Raw genomic sequence first — 21204 nt, 5'->3', positions numbered from 1 at the left:
TGATGCTTTGACACTCTTCCTTAGCACACAGCTCTGCTAAGCCCAAATCCCTTTTGTAGAACCTTTATGTTGATTGATGATCCACATGGGGCAGCAGGGATTACAGGTGCCATGAATGAACAATAGGAGGGGGAAGAAATGTGAGGAATGTTAGGGGTGGAGATGAGGTGAACTGATTCTAGGTGAGCAGAGGGGAAAGGTATGTCAGTAACTGTAATGTAATTGAGGAAAAAAGGAAAACTATAGCAAGGGGAAACTGTTTTCAGTGCCTTAAGAAGCTAGTTAAAAATTACTTTTCTGTTGGGGACCAGTATTGAAGCATTCTGGTCCCCCCCAGAGTACCATATCTTTTCTAAGTGTTATCTTTAATTGGATTCTATAACTAAAAAAATACAATAATGCAGTGGAGCTGCTTATATGTATGCCCTTAATGCTGTTTCTTGGTTATTTATTCACTGTTGATGCTTAATAACATGACGAAAAACTGAGCAGTTTGTGCTCTGAATTTGGGGGGGGTGGGGGTTTGGCTTGTTTTATTTTGGTGGAAGTATTTAAGCCAACTTAAATATGATGACTGAGGATTAAGTCTGGCAGGCAACTCTTTGTATTTTGTATTAGACTTCAAAATCTTTTCTTCTTCTTCTTCTTCTTTTTTTTTTTAAATCCAGGAGAATGCTTTATTGCAACTTTTAGCTGACTAGATGCTTAACTTAGTAACAAGTTTAGCCCTTGTAACTGGCTAGCTAAAAGCAATCGGCTTGTTTCTCAGATCTTTGGGGGATAGCAAGAAACATTTGAGTGAATGTTGTTGAAGATTTTCAGTAGTATAGAAAATGATGGCGCTCTTGTGATATTTGTAAGTAGTAAGTAAAATTTACTTTTTGTGTACAAATATTTGAAGTTTTTGTTGTGTTGAGAACTTTTTGATGATAGCATGTTAAAGCTGATAGTATTGTCTTCGTTTTTTTTTTTCTTTTCTTACAGCAAGCAAGGATTTGGCACAGACATCCTATTTCATGGCTACCAACAGGTTGTTATCCTGACCCTCTTTGTTGCACTGTTGTAGCACACTATAGCTTCCTTTAATGCAGGGCCCCCTCAATGTGTCTCTTACCCTTGTTGCAACAGGAGACTGGACCATCTACTGTGGTGGTACCTTCCTGTTTGCTTTGCGGTGTATTGTACAAGGGACTTTGGGCACAGAGGGGTTAAATGCACAATGTGAAGTGTAGTGGTGCTTTCTGATGACATATTCTCGATTTGTGAGTGCATAAGTCTAAAATTGGTAGCCTGAATAGCAGCTAAAGATTACAAAGAGCTAAACTTAACGTAGAAATTCGAGCAACTTGGTAAGTATAAAGCTATTTTTAGTTTACAATTATAGTTAAATGAAAATTTTTTTTAATTTCACATTGATCCAATCTTAACTTTAAAATAATCATTAAAGTTTTTTTAATAAATAAAATTTATATAACGGAATTTTTTCCAGATAATACCCACTAAGTAGTAAATTAGAAGTAGTCAAATCCTATCAGTGCCTGGATTTACATAAATACAATTTTTACTTTAAAAAAAAACCTTACTTTTCGGTATATATAAAGCAAAAAAGTGGTATGTGTTTATGGCTGAGCAGTTAACATTTTCATCAATTTTGAAATTGAACTGGAAGAGTAGTTTTAAGGAGCCTTTAATCTAATATTAAGTCTGTTCTAGATTAATTATATTAATGATTTAAATTTGTTTTTTAAGTGGGTTACTGGGGAGAAGGAGACCAAACCAGCTTTGTGTGGTCCTTAATTTCTTGTGACACTGATAACCTTTATTTACAATTTTAGATTGGCAAATACCAATATATTTTCTCAGATGTTTATTGTTGGGATTTAAGCTCTATCCCTAGTAATTCTGAGCAAAAAATACCCAAAATCTTAAATTTCAAACGTCAGTTATAAAAGGCTAGTTTAGATGATTCATCCCCAATATTTGGTATATAGTGGGAGGAGAAAAAGGTAGTGTTTTTGTACTATTTAGCAACGTTGGGCCTTGAAGCTCTTTGATAAAAGGTAAGTTTTCTTTGTGGCTTTGTTGAAAGAAGGCAAAAGTTTACTTACGTAGGTGTGTGTTAAATTCTCTTTGATTTACTAGAGAATTATGCCTTTTAAGCCACATCAAATGGTATAGTCCCTGATTATAATGTAACATTGAAATTACTTTGTCAATTTTGCAAATAGTCTTTTTCTTTACATTTTTACTGTGATATTACACAAGAAACAAAAATACCACAAAAAAGCTTAAAGTGTTACCTATGGTGATTATTGCAAATATACGATCTTCCCCTCCTTTATAAAGTACTTCAAATTTAGGTGGAAAAACAAATTTTAAAAATATTAATTTTAATTAGTAATTAATTAGTGTTAGTAAAATATTAATATAATACTCTAGCATATGAAGATGAAAAGAACGTTGATTATATAGTTTTTTTAGTACTAGAATTTTACAACTGTTAGCTTTTAATTTAATAAAATACGGTTTTATACTCTAGACTTAAAACCTTTATAATTTTAATTTTGCTCTAATCTTATTGGCAACTGTTTTTCTTTGTTTTACATATTTGAATTTCTGTGGCTCTTCATTTTCAAACCTGCTGTACAACAGTCTGCATCTTACAACCTTCTGTCTTCAGTACAAACCAACAGTGATAGCATGTGTGTGCATTCATTTGGCTTGCAAATGGTCCAATTGGGAGATTCCTGTGTCAACTGATGGAAAGCATTGGTGGGAATATGTCGATCCTACAGTTACACTAGAATTATTAGATGGTAAGTGGAGAAAAGTAATTTTTTTTTAACATTAGAAATATTTCCTAAACTTTTTATTACAGAAAAATTCTATCTACTCCTTTATAGGTTTGAAAAACTGAATTCCCATATACTCATTGCCCACTTGACCAGTTAGCAGTTCTGGCCACTTCAAAAAACACACACACACACACTGCAGTTTTTTAATGCTAATTCGAAATAACATTTCATCTATTAATATTTTAATTTGTATTTCAAAAGACAAGGACTCTTTAAAAACATAAATGTAATTTCATTTTAATAGTTTGGCAATAAAAAGTGTAATCACACAATCAAATGAACAGGATGAAAATAAGAATTTGTTAACCTAAAGAAAAAAACTCAACTGAATGTGTATTAACCACGACTTTGTATCTAAAACCCTTTCAGGACTTTTCTGAGAAATATGATTTAGAATTCTGTAGGACAAGAATACCTATTTAAAGTATACTGATTCTGTTGAGTTTTATTTTTTTTTTTTTTTTTTTTTTTGAGACAGAGTCTCACTCTGTTGCCCAGGCTAGAGTGAGTGCCGTGGCGTCAGCCTAGCTCACAGCAACCTCAAACTCCTGAGCTCAAGCGATCCTACTGCCTCAGCCTCCCGAGTAGCTGGGACTACAGGCATGCGCCACTATGCCCGGCTAATTTTTTCTATATATATTTTTAGCTGTCCATATAGTTTCTTTCTATTTTTAGTAGAGGTGGGGTCTCGCTCTTGCTCAGGCTGGTCTCGAACTCCTGAGCTCAAACGATCCGCCCACCTCGGCCTCCCAGAGTGCTAGGATTACAGGCGTGAGCCACCGCGCCCGGCCTCTGTTGAGTTTTAAATGTTGTAGACTCAAAGTTGAATGTCAACAGGATTTTGGGGTTATTTCCTGCTCTGTAGTGCCATTGTTACCTTGTATTATTAAATATGAATATACAACAAAAATTTGGGGCTATGGGTTCTATAGATTATAAGCCTGGAATTTGGGGATTTTGATAAGAAAAAAACTTTTCCGTTTGAGAAATAAAAAGAGCTGGCCAGACATGGGAGATTCTTGGATACGAACATTTTAACCATGCACTGTAGATTTCAGAAAGGAACTAGATAACACTTCTTCTATAATAGATACACCCAAACTGACATGTTGGGGTTTTAGCTTTTGGGGGGTGGGGGCTGTACTTTTCCTAGCTCCGTTTATAAAATTGAGGTTAATTGGAAAACAGGATTCACTTTTGTTGCTCTTAAGAACATCTGTTATGTTAAGTGAGAGACCTGAGTAGCTTTGAAATGTGGTCTTACAGTAAAATCTTTGAGATAGGCCGGGCGCGGTGGCTCACGCCTGTAATCCTAGCACTCTGGGAGGCCGAGGTGGGCGGATCGTTTGAGCTCAGGAGTTCGAGACCAGCCTGAGCAAGAGCGAGACCCCACCTCTACTAAAAATAGAAAGAAATTATATGGACAGCTAAAAATATATATAGAAAAAATTAGCCGGGCATGGTGGCGCATGCCTGTAGTCCCAGCTACTCGGGAGGCTGAGACAGGAGGATCGCTTGAGCTCAGGAGTTTGAGGTTGCTGTGAGCTAGGCTGACGCCACGGCACTCACTCTAGCCTGGGCAACAGAGTGAGACTCTGTCTCAAAAAAAAAAAAAAAAAAATCTTTGAGATAGAAGTCTGCGCCCTTTTTTGTGAAGGACCAAAGGGTAATGGTTTTGTGGGCCGTAAAGTCTCTGTTGCAGCTACACAGCTCTACCATTGTAGCTGGAAAGCAGCCATAAGCAGTTTATGAATGAATAAGTATGACAGTGTTCCAGGAAAACTGTTGATAAAAAACAGGCGGGAGGCATCTTTGGCCAACTGGCCATCATTTCCTACTCCTGTTATGTAAAATATGATTCATTGTTGGATCTGTTTATTTTCTAATTTTTTATCCTCTTTGAAAACTTGCTTCAAGATTATATATCTCATGCCATATCATTGCTCATGATTGTGCTGTTTTCTTTAAATTGGCAGGTGTTTTTCAGAGTTTATCTAGAGGGAAGAAAATCTTCAATGAGTTGAAATGACATCTTCTAAAAACCATGGGGGCTTTTTGATTTGTTTTTATCTGTTCTGTAGCTTAAAAATTCAGGTTATCTATGCCATTGTTTTATCTTAGTAGTTAATAGGTTAAGATTAGGTAGGCATAATCTTAAAAATAGTTTATATACATAGTGCTAAAGTAAAGCTTACAAAAAAAATAATCTGTCTTCTATCCTGCTTTTAGGTCATAGGTGAAGTTTTGTGTTTTATGGAGATTTTTTGACACAACAGGAGCTACTTCTCTTTCATTCTGAAAAAGCTCAGGTTCATTCATTTGGAGAGCAATAGAATAGGAATCTTGGAAAACTTAATACATTAAGACTTTTAGCACATTATTATAGCAGCTTTTTTAAATGTTTTGATCACAAAAATCACCTGAAATTTAAGATAGATATATCTGAATTTTTTAGTATGATACCTGAAGTAGTTCAGTTAATGACTGTGTTCTAGAAAAAAAAATTGGCTTGGATATTAACTTTGAGGGAGATGGGCCTGTATTTTAGGTATCATACTGTGGTTTTTGTACATGCAGCTAATTAATTACAGTAAAAAATTATTTGACAGAGTCTTTTGTTCCTCTGCTATAAAATTTAATAGAGTAGGATACTTAAAAGAAAAACAAAGATTACATTTTGTGTACCAGATTTTGGCCCAGGAAGTTTATGTGCATTTACTGCTTGATAACCAAGCTGTTAAAGAAATTGAGTCAAAACAATTTCTTGTTAATGTTAGAACCAAAAGTGCCTTGTATTTGATACATTTACTAGTTTCAAGCAGAAAAGTAGTCTTTTTTTCCAATGAGGAAGTGAAGGTCCAGGCATTGGATTTTCTTTCATACAAACTGGATCAAAAACCTCATGAGACTTTAGCGGGAAATAGTCATGAAATTGTCAAGGAAGTTACATCTTGAAAAATTAATGGTTAGATTTTAGTTCAGTGGTGGGTAATTATTAGCACACTGTTTTCAAGGGCTAGTTTTGGATAGTAGTCACACTTACAGACATATAATGCTATAGACTTTTTGCATGTTCTTTGCTTTCTTGAGACAAACTATATTGTTGTCATTGTCAGTCTTAGCATTTGCTTAGAATAGTTTATATAAAGAAACTTATTGTTTATACTAAAAAATAATTAATGTATGTGTAGTGTCTACTGACAGAGGTTCCCTCCAGTATTGGGGTTGAATTGGCATTATTAATATCAATTGGTATTCTAACTCACTTGACTAATTAATACTTGTCTTGAGAGTGGCAGGTAACTATTAGTGACACTGTTTAGGGGTATAAAACTATAATTCATCATACCCACACCACTTTGGAAAAGTAGATTATCTCATTGTAATCCTAAATTTTAAGAAAATTGATACAAAATTATGACCAGAACAATTTGCTAATATGTTAATAGTGCTGATTGTTAGGAAATATAAGTGGAGGAATTTTTTTCAATTGCAAAATAGTATAGAGTTTCTGTATGTCCTTCACCCAGCTTCTCCTGATGTTAACATCTTACATAACAATATATTATAAAAACTAGGAAATTAACGTTAATACAACATATTAACTAAACCACAGATTTTATTCAAAGTTCCATATTTTTTCATTCCAGTATCCCACATTCCATTTAGTTGACATGTCCCTTCAGTCTCCTCCAATCTGTGACAGTTCTTCAGTCTTTTCTTGTCTTTTATGACATTGACACTTTGAAGAATAATGACCAGTTAATTTTATAGAATATTCCTCAATTGGGGTTTGTCGAATGTTTTCTCATTATCAGATTGAAGTTACATTTTTAGCAAGAATACTGTAGAACTAGGTTGTGTCCTGCGTGGTGCATCAGATCAAGGAGTATAACATTGATGTGACAAGTGATCATAGTTGACTAGTGATATCAACCATGATCCCTTGGTTAGGGTGGTATCTGCTGGGTTTCTCCACTATAAAGTTATTTTTCTTTTGGTAATTAGTAAATTTCTTGGGGAAGATATATTGGGAATATATAAATCACCTTTTTCTTCAAACTTTTGTCCACTACTTTTAAAGAATCTATTGATGGATCTTGTCTGCAACAAGAATTACTGTGTTGTTTGCATAATTAGAGATTTTTTTATTGGAGAGAGTGTTTTTAATGCTACTAAATTTTCCAGAGATTCTAATTAAGCAAGTAAAATCAGGGGAAAAAGTAATCGTTCAAAAAGGATTCACTTTCAGAGTTGTATCTACTTCTGTATACACTGAAGTTTGAAAAGGAGGGTGAAAGTGAAGTAGATGAACTCTTAAGGTCCCTTTTTAATATTGCCCATTTAAGAGAAATTTAAATCCTAAAGGCACCTTCTAAGTTTTAAATTTAAATTTTATTTTTAGAGCTAACACATGAGTTTCTACAAATATTGGAGAAAACGCCTAGTAGGTTGAAGAGGATTCGAAACTGGAGGGTAAGAGAATTGGCAGGATTTAACAATTATATAGCTAACCAATCTGAATTTTTGTGGTTAAATAGTCTTTTCAGTATTCCTAAATAATTGCAGTGTATCATAAGCCACATATGTATTCAACTAGTGTGTCCAGTGGATTTTGCTGAAGTACATTATACTTTTCTTTTTAATTCTCACAGTGATTATGACGGAAATATTCTCTTCATTTTACAAATGGGAAACTAAAGCCTAAACAAGTTAAATTACTTTCTAAAATACTGGGCTAGGATTTAACTTGTATCTAATTATAAAACCAGTGTTCAACTTTTTATAGCATTCTGTTATGCCTCTAAATAAGACATTTATTTACTGGCAACATAAAACCTTGATCTCCAGGTGATTTTACTTCCATATATTTAATATAGAATCTTTGTAAACAAAGAAATTTGTATTAAATTCCTTTGCTGTCACCGCTTCTTTTGTGTTTTATTTTAATAGGCAGATCAGGCGGCTAAGAAACCAAAAGTAGATGGACAAGTGTCAGAGACACCACTTCCTTGTTCATCTTTGGTCCAGAATTCCATTTTAGTAGATAGTGTCACTGGTGTGCCTACAAACCCAAATTTTCAAAAACCATCTACATCAGCATTCCCTGCTCCAGTACGTCTAAATTCAGGAAATATTTCTGTTCAAGATAGCCATACATCTGATAATTTGTCAATGCTAGCAACAGGAATGCCAAGTACCTCATATGGTTTGTCATCACACCAGGAATGGCCTCAACATCAAGAATCAGCAAGGACAGAACAGATATATTCACAGAAACAGGAGACATCTTTGTCTGGTAGCCAGTACAACATCAACTTCCAGCAGGGACCTTCTATATCGCTACAATCAGGATTACATCACAGACCTGACAAAATTTCTGATCATTCTTCTATTAAGCAAGAATATACTCATAAAGCAGGGGGCAGTAAACACCATGGGCCAATTTCTGCTACTCCTGGAATAATTCCTCAGAAAATGTCATTAGATAAATATAGAGAAAAACGTAAGCTAGAAACTCTTGATCTTGATGTAAGGGATCATTATATAGCTGCCCAGGTAGAACAGCAACACAAACACGTGCAGTTACAGGCAGCCAGCAGCAGTTCTGTAACTTCTCCCATTAAAATGAAAATTCCCATCACAAATCCTGAAAAACCTGAAAAATACATGGTAGATAAAAAGGAAAAGAGTGGATCACTGAAGTTAAGGATTCCAATACCACCCACTGATAAAAGCGCCAGTAAAGAAGAACTGAAAATGAAGATAAAAGTTTCCTCCTCAGAAAGACACAGCTCTTCTGATGAAGGCAGTGGGAAGAGCAAGCACTCAAGCCCACATATTAGCAGAGACCATAAGGAGAAACACAAGGAGCATCCTTCAAACCGCCACCACGCCAGCAGTCACAAGCATTCCTACTCACACAGTGGCAGCAGCAGCGGTGGCAGTAAACACAGTGCTGATGGAATACCACCCACTGTTTTGAGGAGTCCTGTTGGCCTGAGCAGTGATGGCATTTCCTCTAGTTCCAGCTCTTCGAGGAAGAAGCTGCATATCAATGATGCGTCTCACAACCATCACTCCAAAATGAGCAAAAGTTCCAAAAGTTCAGGTAGTTCATCTAGTTCTTCCTCCTCTGTTAAGCAGTATATATCCTCTCACAACTCTGTTTTTAACCATCCCTTACCCCCTCCTCCCCCTGTCACATACCAGGTGGGCTACGGACATCTCAGCACCCTCGTGAAACTGGACAAGAAGCCAGTGGAGACCAACGGTCCTGATGCCAATCACGAGTACAGTACAAACAGCCAGCATATGGACTACAAAGACACATTCGACATGCTGGACTCGCTGTTAAGTGCCCAAGGAATGAACATGTAATAATTTGTTTAGGTCAATTTTTCCTTTACTTTTTTAATTTAAAAATTGCTAGAATGGAAAAATTCCTCCTGATATAGCAGTGGTAACGCCTGCTGTTGCTGCCACTGCCTCAACATTTGTAAGTGCTGCTTTATTCTTCATTCTGAAAAGAAGAGATTATAGTAAACAAGTCTTTATCTCCACATATGATAGTGTTATAAATACTGTAAAAGCATGGAAGGTGCAACACTCAGTATTTCTACAATTGCAGCTAAGAACATTAGGATGAATGGCTGGCTGCTTCTAGGAATATAAGATGCCTCAGGCATTCATTATTTATAATTTGAATACTGTAGCTGTTTTTTGTTGCTTGGCTTTTGAATGAGTGTAAATTGTTTTCTTTTGTGTATTTATACTTGTATGTATGATTTGCATGTTTCAATGATAAAGGGATAAAACAGTATACTGATAACTGTTTACAAGAAAGTGGAGAAAAATGTACATACATTTTTGTATGTTTAGATATTACCATAAATACTCAGGATTGGAGCTGCTTGTAAGTATAACAATATACAGAATAACTTTATTTTATCTTGTCAGAGTCCATCACTAATCTAAAACAAAGGTGGCACTTTTTTATGTTAACCTTAAACTCTAGGCCTTACTGGAAGCCACTGATGGGGGACACTTCACTACCAGATGGGTATGCAGTGCCACAGATGGTCATTTACACTGTGAGGCACTGAACTTTTGCCTTCAGAGGTTCTGACCAGGTTGACTGCTGAAATAGCCCCTAAACTTTCTGAAGGCTTGAAGAGGAAAAAATAAAGTTTACATACTCTTGATGTGAAGTGCATTTAAGTGTTTGTTGGCTTGTTGCAGTACTATAAAATAGAGCTGTTAATAATGGTTATGTGGATTACTGTGATTTGAAAACTAAATTCACGAAAACTTACATAGTAAAGAATCAGTATGTTCTTTCCTTAAAGAACTTCACACTACATATTTTAACAGTAAACAGGGATCACTTTTCCTTTAACATTCAGAATGACACTATATTCTTAAATATATTGCTCCCCTAAAGCGTGTTTGTGTGTGATGCCATATTTCTTTTTCAGGTAAATGCAGTCTTCCATATAAAAATGAAATTAAACCTATGCTCTCTCTTTTATATTCTAACAATAATAAAAAAAGAAATGATCACTGACTGTGCATTGTACCTGTATTTATAGCTTATGGTTGTTATCAGGAAGCTCTAAGAAAAAAAAAAGTCAGCCTCCCAGGCAAACCACTAGTGGGGGTTTTAGATTGGTTTGCACATATCAGTATATTTCTGTTGAGGTAAAGTTTGCACAGTCATCTGACTTCTGATCAAACAGTAGACTTTAACTTGTTTAAATTTTGTCTTAAACACTAGTAACGTAGCTCTTGTTTATCAGCTAATCTTGAATTTATCCTGTGGTAAATCTTTGAGCTGTTGCATATCTTTGAGATGGGTTGGATTCAACTTCTGTTGAGCTGAAAACTGTCTTAATTTTTCCTCTGTGTATATGAATTATTTTTGTTACAAAGCCACTGATATGTGCACAATTGTAATTTTACTCAAGTATGTTGCAGTTGTAAATATTAGAGAGTTTAATCTCGTGCTCTCCTTTTATTTAGCAATTACCTAATTTGCCAGTAGCTTTATAATTTTCTTAAGTTAATTGTTTATTATTTTGTCAATGTTATTTGAACTTGGGATACTAGGAGCCTCTTTCTGGGGACTTTCCCTAGCTAGCATGTCCTAATGTTTGTTCTTGTCTTGCATAACTTTAGTAATCTTTGTCATTATGTGTAACTTTGTTGCTCTGTATGGCATAATATTGTATCCATAAACATGGTAATTTTGATTATACCAATTTTGATCAGTGGTACATAATCCAAGGACTAGTATAGAATTAAGCTGAGTGCAAGGTGAGGGAGGGAAGGGTTTTCTTGGTAATTTAGATGTGAAACCTCTACAGAGCTATCATGTGAAACTACATAGGGTGGTTGTGCTACTGTATAATTGGGGATGATAATACCAGGAATTTTAATAAGATTTTGTAAAGAATATCCAGAAAAGTAGTGAATTTATTTTCAGTAGACATAGAAAACAATGTGAATATTTAAGGTCTGTGACTATAGTTAAACTTCACTAAGAATTTTCAGAATTGTTTTGAGATGTGGGATTAAAGGTAATTTTGTTGAATCTTTATTGGTGCTAATGATGGACAGTTAAAAAGATAGCTAGTGTATATTGTTATGGGTCAGTACTTATTAGTACTTCCAAAATTGAATTTGAAATGCTATGTATTCACTTTTCACTCTGTAAATGTAATTCTTTACAATGAATTTATTTATTAAAGGGCAGCCAGTTGTAATTTTTACAGGATTGTGTGAGCTATTCAAACTCTTTAACCTCTGAACAGGATATTAAGCTTCCAAAACCACAATGGGGATAAATATGGAAATCCTTTTAAGTTTCATTTCCATTAAAGGAAAACCCTTATAATTCATATTACTATGAATTTGCTTTAACTATCTCATTTGCATAAGATAGTTCATCTGCCTGGTCCCATTAGGCTCTACCAAAGAAAAAGACTCTGATGAATGGACATTATTACTGTGAGTCTTCTTGTGAGTAGCCATAAAGAAACCAAAATAGTATCATCAAATTTAGATATGAAATTCCACGTGTGCAAAATACTGTTAAGGTGATACATTTTGATGAGATTTTTTTAAATATTTGAAATATTAAAAAGCATTATCTTTAAACATCCTATAAAAGAGTGATTCATTTTTAAGTTGTGTTTTCCCCAGATCACAGACTTGTTACCTTTATGCAGAAACACATTGCAAAGAAAGGCTTTACTTCTACCTCTTCCAACTAATTTCCCAGTATTGAGCTGTGTCCCCATAAATATTTGCCTTAGCTATTTTAAAATATATTTTCAGAACCAAAGCAAAGGGGTGTTTATTCACAGAAACATTCTCAGAGGCCTATTTAACAAAACTGGTGGTAGTATCCTTTGGTGGTAAGACTTTGCAAAGTTCCTACTTGGAGGTATGTAAATACTGAAAAGGCATGTAGTCAGCCCTAAGTTTGTATCTTTGAAAGTAGTTATGTATGCATCTTGATCTTCTGTGTACAGATTCGTTCTGGTTAAAGTTCTTATATTCATAGTCACTTAAAGAAAATTTCTACCATTAATGGTTTGCTGAGGAATGTCATGAAGGGCTGCTTATATTACTTTGTACCAACAGATTGCAGTTATGTAGGATACTTACTTTTTGGCCTATCCTCTTTGAACTAAAGAAATGACTAGTTGAGGTCTACTTCAAAGAACCAATTTAAAATGTTTTGTTAGTAACCAAATACCTTGCCTTAAAAGGTTTTCAAGCACATTTTCTTTTATATTTTAGAATTTAAATTCCTGATTTGTATTCCTTAACCAACCTTAGAAATAAACCACTGCTTACATATGCATGAATAGTATGCACTCTGTAAGTATACTTCGTTGATGAGATATTTCAGTGTTTTGCATTTACCATGGAAATGACTTTTTTTTTTTTTTGCCATGGTAACATCTATAGAGGAAGACAATTCTGTTCTCAAGGTATTTCATCATTTCCAGTTTTATCAAAATGAAAAGCAATACTTCCCACCTGCTACTGTGCTTAAATTGCTAAGTGACTTGATTTAGGATGTCTTTGCTGAGAAAAATTTGGAAGCTTTTGTTAGGAAAAATTCTTGATTGTGTATTTCTCTTGATTCTATAATCTCCGTCAGGAGGCTTTCTTCAGAGACTATAGAATTCACTAACCACATTTACCCAGATGAAGGATTAGCAAATCTCACACTGGAGAACTTGAATTAACTGAATTCACAGGGTGATAGGTACTAATTTCATGTGCCCAGTTAAAGATAGGCTGATTTAGACAGGGATTTTTGCATTGAAAAAGCACATTCTGTCTCTATCCTAGGGTACCAAGTTAGGATGCTAAGGTGTTAATCTGGGAATCACAGCTACAATGATGTCTGAAATCAGTGAACAATCTGAAAACTGTAAGCTGACATATGTAAGTCAAAATCAGAAGTTTCCTTGTTTTGTAAGAGAAGTTTGCCTGAAACATATCTTTACGATAGAGATGATCTTGCCAGTGGGACCGAAATGTTCAAAACATTTTATCTCTGATACCATGCATTCATTTTGTTATTTCATGGTGTCAATTTGGGCACAGCCAGTTTTTGCCTCTCCACTTTTAGTTCTATAATTTACCATTATCTGTCCTGCCTAACAAATTCTTTAGTTAGATTGATAAGCAAGATGTATTGAAGCTTGCATGGCTAGGAGTAATTTTGTTCTCATAAAGGTGAGTTAACCCATTCACTACGTGATTTATTAATCTCACAAGTAAATTCTGAGGGCTGTCTACTTTCCTTTATTTCCAAGTTTAGGGAGGAAGCATCACTTAAAATCCCGAGTATTGACATTTCTCTTTAGTAGTTTGTTCGATTTGCCTATTTAAGTGATAATAATGGGTACATTCTTACTAAGTATGAGTACATTTCCTATTTTTAAGGTGTGTTTGTTTTTCAAGCAGCTTCATTTGGTTAGAAAAACTTCCTATGTACTCATTTGTTGTAAACAGTGATGGTGGGGTTTCATTTTCTGAATGTACTCAAAACCCCCAATGACAGTTGACTAGGATGTTTGCTGATAGAAAAATCCAAAACAGGAATATGTGTATATGGCATGAATTAGTCATTGACTTTAAGCTTCTCAGTATCTTTACAAGGAATTACTAATAAAATTTGTTTATTGACAACACCAATCCAAGGCTCTAACATGTCTTGTTAAGTTAATGGGAATCAAATAACTTTCAGTCCCTGGGAAATGTGGGAAGTAAAGTCTCTGTTATAATTGAGTCTTTATCCAGATAACTTTATGTATCACCAGGAGTGTGGCCACTGGGATCTGGTTGTCCATGTTCTAGTATCAGCCCTACCACTTAATAGCAGATTGACCTTGGGTAAATTACTTGACTTGACACCTTGATTTCCATCCCTATGAAGTGTCAGTAATAGCACCTATTCATAGAGTTGTGAGGTTTAAGGGTTGGGTGGTCAAGGAAAGCCAGATAGAATAGATGGCATTAGAGAGAATCCTGATAAAGGGGTAAATTTTGGATATTGGAACAGTGATGAAAGCCAATCCAGATGCATGCCTACAGTGTCCAGAATTCTCTTTTAAATTGTTCATTTTGATTCATATTTTGGGATTTTCTTGTTTAACCTCTTCCATCACTCCTATAAAAGGCAAAGAGTAATTGCAATCATCTGGAAAGGGGATCATCCATTAAAATATTTAATTGTAACCTGCTTTTTAATATTGCTGCTCTCTCCAACCTCCCTTCCCCACCAGTTTTCCTGCACCTTCCACTTGAAAGAAAATGGAAGCTAATTGCAATGGCTTTGTTAAAGTAGAATTAGGATAAAAAAATTACTTCCTCTAAAATACACTTTATGCCTGAATGTAAAATAAATGTTTTTAAATCACATTAAGAGGTTTATATTACTGGTGATAACATCAGTAAGGGCGTGTTTTGTGAGCATATAATAAAACGGGTAGGGCTTAAAGAACTTCACAAAGGTCAGTGATTCTGTTTAAGCAAATTTGTCCAGGTCAATTGTTTATGCTCCTTTCCTCCCCTACCCCTTGCTGTTTTCAATATAGTAAAAGAAATTGTATGTTTTGTTTTAGCTCTAGCATATGATCTGCCTATTCCCAACCCCCAAAACCACTTCCCAAAACAATTTAGGGCCTCACTAATGAGGGTTTTCATCATTGATACGAAATTAAGGCTTGCTTAGACCTGTCTTTCAAATCAATCTGTAGGAGTGACTGCTTTATAGATGATTCAGCCATGGTCGTTCGCAATTTTGAGTGTCCTGGCAATAAGAAAAAGCATAGCCTTTCCTCAGGACTGTTTGCTGTTTAAATTTTTCAGTGTAATAGCATACACGAAAACTTTTTAAACTTTGTATACTACCATTAAAAGATAGAGGCTGCTTACACCAGGGACTTTCAAAGTTGGCAGAGTCACCTGGAAAGCTTTTCTGAATGCACATTTCTGCATTTAAGTAACTGCTTTAAACTATTAATACTTATAAGAACAGCAAGTCTGAAGAATAAGGACCAGGCCTGGTTGGTGATGGTAGCAGTCTTTGGCTGCTCGCTGAGCAGATTAAGTGAGTTATCTTGGAGCTACTCATTGCACAGTGTAAGGGCCAAAGTAGGCTAAAGTTAAGGAGATACTATAGAACTACATTTTAGAACAGGGTTAAAATTTCTTTGGTTGAGCTTGGGCCTGGAGCATACAGAAATTTAGTGCATAATAAAGTAAGATTTTTAATGTGATTGTCTGGAAACTTGGAGTGTTATGCCTGGTAAAAAGGGAGAAGGCAATGTTACTGCTAGGTAAAAAATGGAAAGCTTTTGACACCATTAAAGTATTCAAAGTCACAAACTGGACTGGTAAATTTATCAGCATCTCAGTCGTTTTCTGAGCGAAACTTAAGGATATAACTGATTCCACTGTGAATCTGTTGGAGGCAGTGGGGAAAAGCTTTAGAAGTCAGACAAATCTGAGAGGCAGTTCCAACTCCCACCTATTAATTAGATAGCCTTGAGAAAGTAAGCTCTGAACTCTAGTCTTCGTTTACTAAAGTGAGAATGCTACCATCCCCAACATCCACCAGAATTAAATGGTGTGCTTTTTTCTATTAAAAGCTCGATGAATGCTACCCCTGCTGTTACCACGCAGCCAGGTCCAGTAAAGTCCAATGCACTGAGACAGCAGGAGTGGCAGTGGACCGAGGGTTTAATATCATACCTGGTCAGGAAATAGTATTTTCTCAAATTCAACTCCCCAAGAATTCGGGGGCTAAGATTTTTAAAGGTGGTGATTTTTAAAGGCCTAGGGAATTGGGTCTGGTAATTGGTTGGAGATGAACTCGTAGGGTTGGGGAAGCAGAAATTGTCTTCTTGGCTGAGACATTTCCTGGGTAGGGGGTCTCAGAACTTGTTGGATCAGTTCCCATGCTTGTCCACAGGTCTGATTGACATCAGTGGGTCCCCCCTGAATGCAGAGTCTGGAAGAGATACTTCAAAGACCAGTCTTAGGTTTTACAGTGATAATGCTATCTATAGATGCGATTGGGAGAGTCACAAATCCTGCCTCCTGTCAAGAAGGATATGTGCCATTTGAGCACTGAATAGTTGTAGTGGTGGGGAAGTCAAGGAACATGGCTGGTTAACTTTTGGCTATATCTATACTCTTACAGAAATCAGACTTTTATCACTACTGCTGCCTTATGTCTTTACACTATTTTAATACAGGTCGTTTCAGTCCTCCTGGACTTGATTACACCTCATTCCTGAGTTGTGGGCCAGTGGGGTAGAGAAGGGTGGATGATGCTCTGGCTTCTTCCTGCTGACAAGGGGTTTAGTTGGGGGTGGACCCCAGGGGAGAGGAATGAAACCACTTTGCAGTTGTCTGTAGGTACTCACAGGTGCCTCGTTGGAGACCCAAGGTTTGAATGACAAAGACAACAGTGCTCTTATCCACTGTTTAGTGCAGCATTTAGGGGAGCAGGGGACAATAAGTAAATAAGGGCCCCATCTAAAGGTGTAAGGGCCCCAACCTTGAAAGGCCTTATAGAACTGATCAGAAACCTTGGAGGATCCAGAATAACCCCAAGAACCAATCAAGCATGGGATCACTGGTAGGGACCTGTCATAGCCATGCAGCTTGTTGAGAAATCTTTTCTATTTGGGTTTCAGCTTCTTGTGAGGATTTATATAGGTGATGCTGGTGGTATTTAGCACTGCACAAACTCCCCCTTGTTTAGCCAACAGGAAGTCTAGGGCTGCCCAGTTGAGGAGTACCTGTGCCAGTGAGTTAAGGCCCTGAGGCTTTTTGCGGTTGCCTCAGCAATTAACCCTAAGGTGGCGGACAACTTTCTGATCATGTTTCTGTTAGTGTAAAGTTCATAGCTAGGAACCATTATTCCTAAAAGGCTCTGCCATCAGTGTCCTGGTATCCTTCCAGCAACCCTCTCTTTAATCCATGAGGTAGTGCCTGGAACCTCTTGACCTTTTGTCATTAGGGTTAATAGAGAATGGGGTCACCAAGTATCCCAATAAACAGGCTGTTAAGGCAGCAATGGGCCCATCCTTGCAAGGGAGGATCTGATCCCATACCACAGACAGGAGTATACCCAGGGGGGCCACAAATAACACCCCCTTGGGTGTGCTTGTTAATAGACTTGTTCATAGGGAGCATGGGTAATATAAGTTTAAAGTGGGAATCATGTTTCATATAGGTTTTCCGAAATCCACTTATGTGATATCCCAAAAATGTGAGCTGTTAGCATAACAAGGACCTATTTCTAGCCTGATCCTTTACTGGATTCTGTTACTTCTGTGAATCCACTGGTACAGAGACTGTGGAGGTTCTGTGGTCCAGTGTGACCATCCGATTTTAAGGACACAGAATAGGTTGAAACAAGGGATAGGTGTATCTTGGTGTATGATTAATTGAGCTTGAAAAGTGGATAGAGAGAAGGGTTGGTCTGGATATGTGGTGGCATTGGGAACGTCTGACAAATCTGTGGCAGGTATTAGATGTGGGGAGGTGTTGGCAAATCCTACAATCTTGACCGATTTCCACCTGTAGCAATACTCTGAGATAGGACTATGGCATTGTCATGCCATTCTAGGCCATGTGACAAGGAAGAGCAAAAGGGTGACTAAAGTCACAGCACTAAATGGTGGCATCCTCGATAAGCCCAAGTGCTAAGGGTGTCTAAATAAGGGGAGGCAAGGAACTATTCTTGGATGGCACAAAATCTCCAGGATGCAAAGGATTCCAGCAATAACAATGATGGAGGCAATAATGAAGTAAATGTATGGATTGCACATACAATAGGGAACAAAAGATGGGGGCAGGTATCCCACCTTTTTGCACAAAGCAGAAATGATAGTAAAGATTCCTGTGATGCTCACAATAGTGATTATAATCAAGAGGGCATATCGTTTCAGTTCTATGAAAAGGTAAAACAAAGTATTTATGTAGGATTTCTCCTGAACAGATACATAAGATCTGACGGGATCGCATGTCCACTCCTGAGATCCCAAAGTATCTTGGTTTTTCCTGCTGGGCCAGGGGTCAGGTGAGGCTGGCTTCACTCAACTATGATGAATTCATGGATTGACTCCCATGAGTTTGACAGAGGAGTGGGTCACCAGCAAGACTTCATAGGGCCCCTTCCACTAGGTCCCCCAGATCTTCAACAATACCCAGGCAAGATGCGCTGTAGTAGAACATCCACCAGGAATTGCAACCTGCTGGAAGCAAACTCTTCAGTAGCAGTTCGAGTCAGACCTATGGATTGTGTATATCTGATAGCATCTAATTCCTTAACAAGTAAACTGTTGGGTCTTGTGGTTCAGAGCCAGAGCACAGGAAGGGTCTCCCATATAGAATTTCAAAAGGGCTTAACTTGAGCCTGCTCCTAGGGGCTGCTCTAACTCTAAATCAGGCAATAGGCAGTGCCTTATCCCAGGTCACATTAGTTTCTTGGCAGATTTTAGATAAGGTTTTCTCTATAGTATGATTCATCTTTTCAGTTTTTCCAGTGGACTGTGGTCTCCAGGCCATATGATGACTTCAAGTTATTCCAAGGGCTTGGGAAACATCCAGTGTGGATCTGGGCCACAAAGGCAGCACCATTGTCACTCTGAACGGAAACCAATACTCCAACCCGAGGAATCATTTTTTTATTAAGGCCTTAAAGGCTTCAGAAGCTCTTTCTGTCCAGCAAGGAAAGGCCTTGACCCGGCCCAAGAAGGTATCCATGAAAATGAGTAGATATTTGAAATGTCCTGCTACCCTTGGCATCACGGTGAAGTCAATTTGCCAGTCCTCTTTTGGCGCTTCGCCCCTGGCCTGAACTCCTTGTGCAGGGAGGGGAAGGCTAGTTATAGGGCTGTTCTGAGTCCAGAGGAGACATTTTTCTATAACTTTCTGAACTGTCCTTTTCATATGTGGGCAAAGGATATATTTCTGCATGCAGGATGGCATCCCTGCCATAGGGGATGGAGTCATGAATATGCCTGACAGTGTCATTCATAAGATATTTGCGTACCAGAACCCTTCCTGTCTCATTTATCCATCCTGAGTCTTGTGGTTGGGGTCAACCCCCCAATGGAGCGCTCTTTTTAGGTCCTCCTCTGAGTATACAGGAGGTTCAGGGCCAAGATCTATCTCAGGCAACAAGGACTGAGTATAGTAAAGTAAGTAAAGGCTTGGGGCTGCCGTCCTTCCTTTGTGGCCAAATCTGCCTGATGCTTGCCCCTTGCCACCAGACTGCCTGTCCGCTGATGCCCAAGGCAATGCACTATACCTCCTTCCTTGGGGGCCAAAACAGTGTCCAGCACAGCTAGGATTTCTTTAGCATGTTTTATTTCCTTATTACCAGAGATTAAAAGTCCCCTTTCTTTCCAGATGGCCCCATGAGCATGAACAACAGAAAAAGCACACCTGGAGTCCGTGTAAATGGTCACGCACACTCCCTTACCTAGTTGTGATGAAGGGGATGCCCCAATAAAAGGAGGAAAGCCCCCTGAACTCACAAGTGGATTCTTGGCTTTGTGTGGGAAGGAATTCAAGAGTGAGCCAACTAGTGATAGAAAGTTTATTGAGAGAGACAGACAACAGATCCCACTCCACAGAGAGAGTAGGGGTCCTTTCCCGGGCAGAAGGGGCACCCTTATGGGGCAATGGTAACACTTTTAAATGTTCAGAAACCCCATACATGACCAGTATTGTCTTGAGGTCAGACCGTATAGGTTAATCATAAATTGCTGTCACAGAAAGGTAGTCACAAACAGTTTGTAAGGCATCTGGCTTAGTAATTCTTTCATCCCTGGGTGGTTCTGGGCCGGTGACATGCTGGTGACTTCCTTATCCAGGGTGGTTAGGGTCTCGTATCAGCCAAAATGCCTGCACTCAGGCTCTGGACCTTCTTTTTCTATCTTATCCCCACGTTAGTTGGAGTGCCCTGATAAGGGCTATGAGTTCTGCCTTCAGTGCTGAGGTTCCAGCGGGGAGTGCTTCAGCCTCTCACGTTTGTCATTGAGTTACCAATGAGTACCCGGCCCGCCGTTATCCCTGATCCGTAAAACTGCCTGCATTTGGTAAACATCTCTAAGTCTGTCTGGGCTTCCTAGGGGTATGTCAGATCCAGTTTGCTGGAATAAACTTGTTCAATTATTTGTAAACAGTCATGCACAGGTTCAGATGGCATTTGAGGAAGTAAGGTGGCAGGATTTAAAAGAGATCACTCTCGGTGTTACATTTGGATTGTCTAGAAGGATGGCCTGATATCTGCCAAGCCTCCCAGAGGTCAGCCAGTAGTATCCTCCTTTTTGTTCCAGCAAGGGAAGCACACAGTGGGGGGTATGCACAGTGGTGGGCTGGCCTAAGGTAAACTTTTCTGCTTCTTGAAGGAGGTCACAAGTGGTGGCAACAGCCTAAAGGCAAGAAGTCCACCCCTTTGTAACAATGTCCGATTATTTTGAAAAATAAGCAACAGGTCTCTTAATATTTCCCAGTTCCTGAGTTAACACAGCCAGACTCATTCTTTGCCACTCATGCATGAAAAGATCAAAAGGTTTTCTTATATCTGGGAGCGCCAGTGCTGGGGCAGTCAACAGCTTTTCCTCAATATTTAAAAAGGCCTTTTGACAGTTCCAAGTCCATTCTAAGGGCTCATTATTTCCTCCCCTTAAGGCATCGTATAGAAGCTTAGCAACAAGTCCAAAGTTAGGAATCTATATAGGGCAGAATCCAACCATGCCTGAAAAGCCCTGCAATGTGGGGAGTTAGCTATGTTCCC

At 37.8% G+C, this 21204-nt stretch overlaps 1 protein-coding gene across 4 annotated transcripts in view; it reads left to right on the top strand.

The window, feature by feature from the left end:
• Positions 1-14071, top strand: part of CCNT2 (cyclin T2) — a 42880-nt gene extending 28809 nt beyond the window's left edge. The window contains exons 6-10 of one of the 4 annotated variants that reach the window (XM_069459237.1): positions 985-1030; positions 2653-2816; positions 7261-7331; positions 7809-8967; positions 9069-14071. In XM_069459237.1, coding sequence (XP_069315338.1) covers positions 985-1030; positions 2653-2816; positions 7261-7331; positions 7809-8967; positions 9069-9136 — 1508 coding nt within the window. In that variant the 3' untranslated portion in view covers positions 9137-14071. Of the gene's footprint in view, positions 1-769; positions 864-984; positions 1031-2652; positions 2817-7260; positions 7332-7808 lie in introns of all 4 variants that reach the window. The other 3 variants (XM_069459400.1, XM_069459323.1, XM_069459163.1) reach the window with 3 other exon arrangements.
• The last annotated feature ends 7133 nt before the right edge of the window (positions 14072-21204 follow it).

The sequence above is a fragment of the Eulemur rufifrons genome, chromosome 1 (genome assembly GCF_041146395.1).
Source record: "Eulemur rufifrons isolate Redbay chromosome 1, OSU_ERuf_1, whole genome shotgun sequence".
Lineage (NCBI taxonomy): Eukaryota > Metazoa > Chordata > Mammalia > Primates > Lemuridae > Eulemur > Eulemur rufifrons.
The sequence above is the reverse complement of the archived record's forward strand: the minus strand, read 5'-3'. Positions and strand labels throughout refer to the sequence as shown.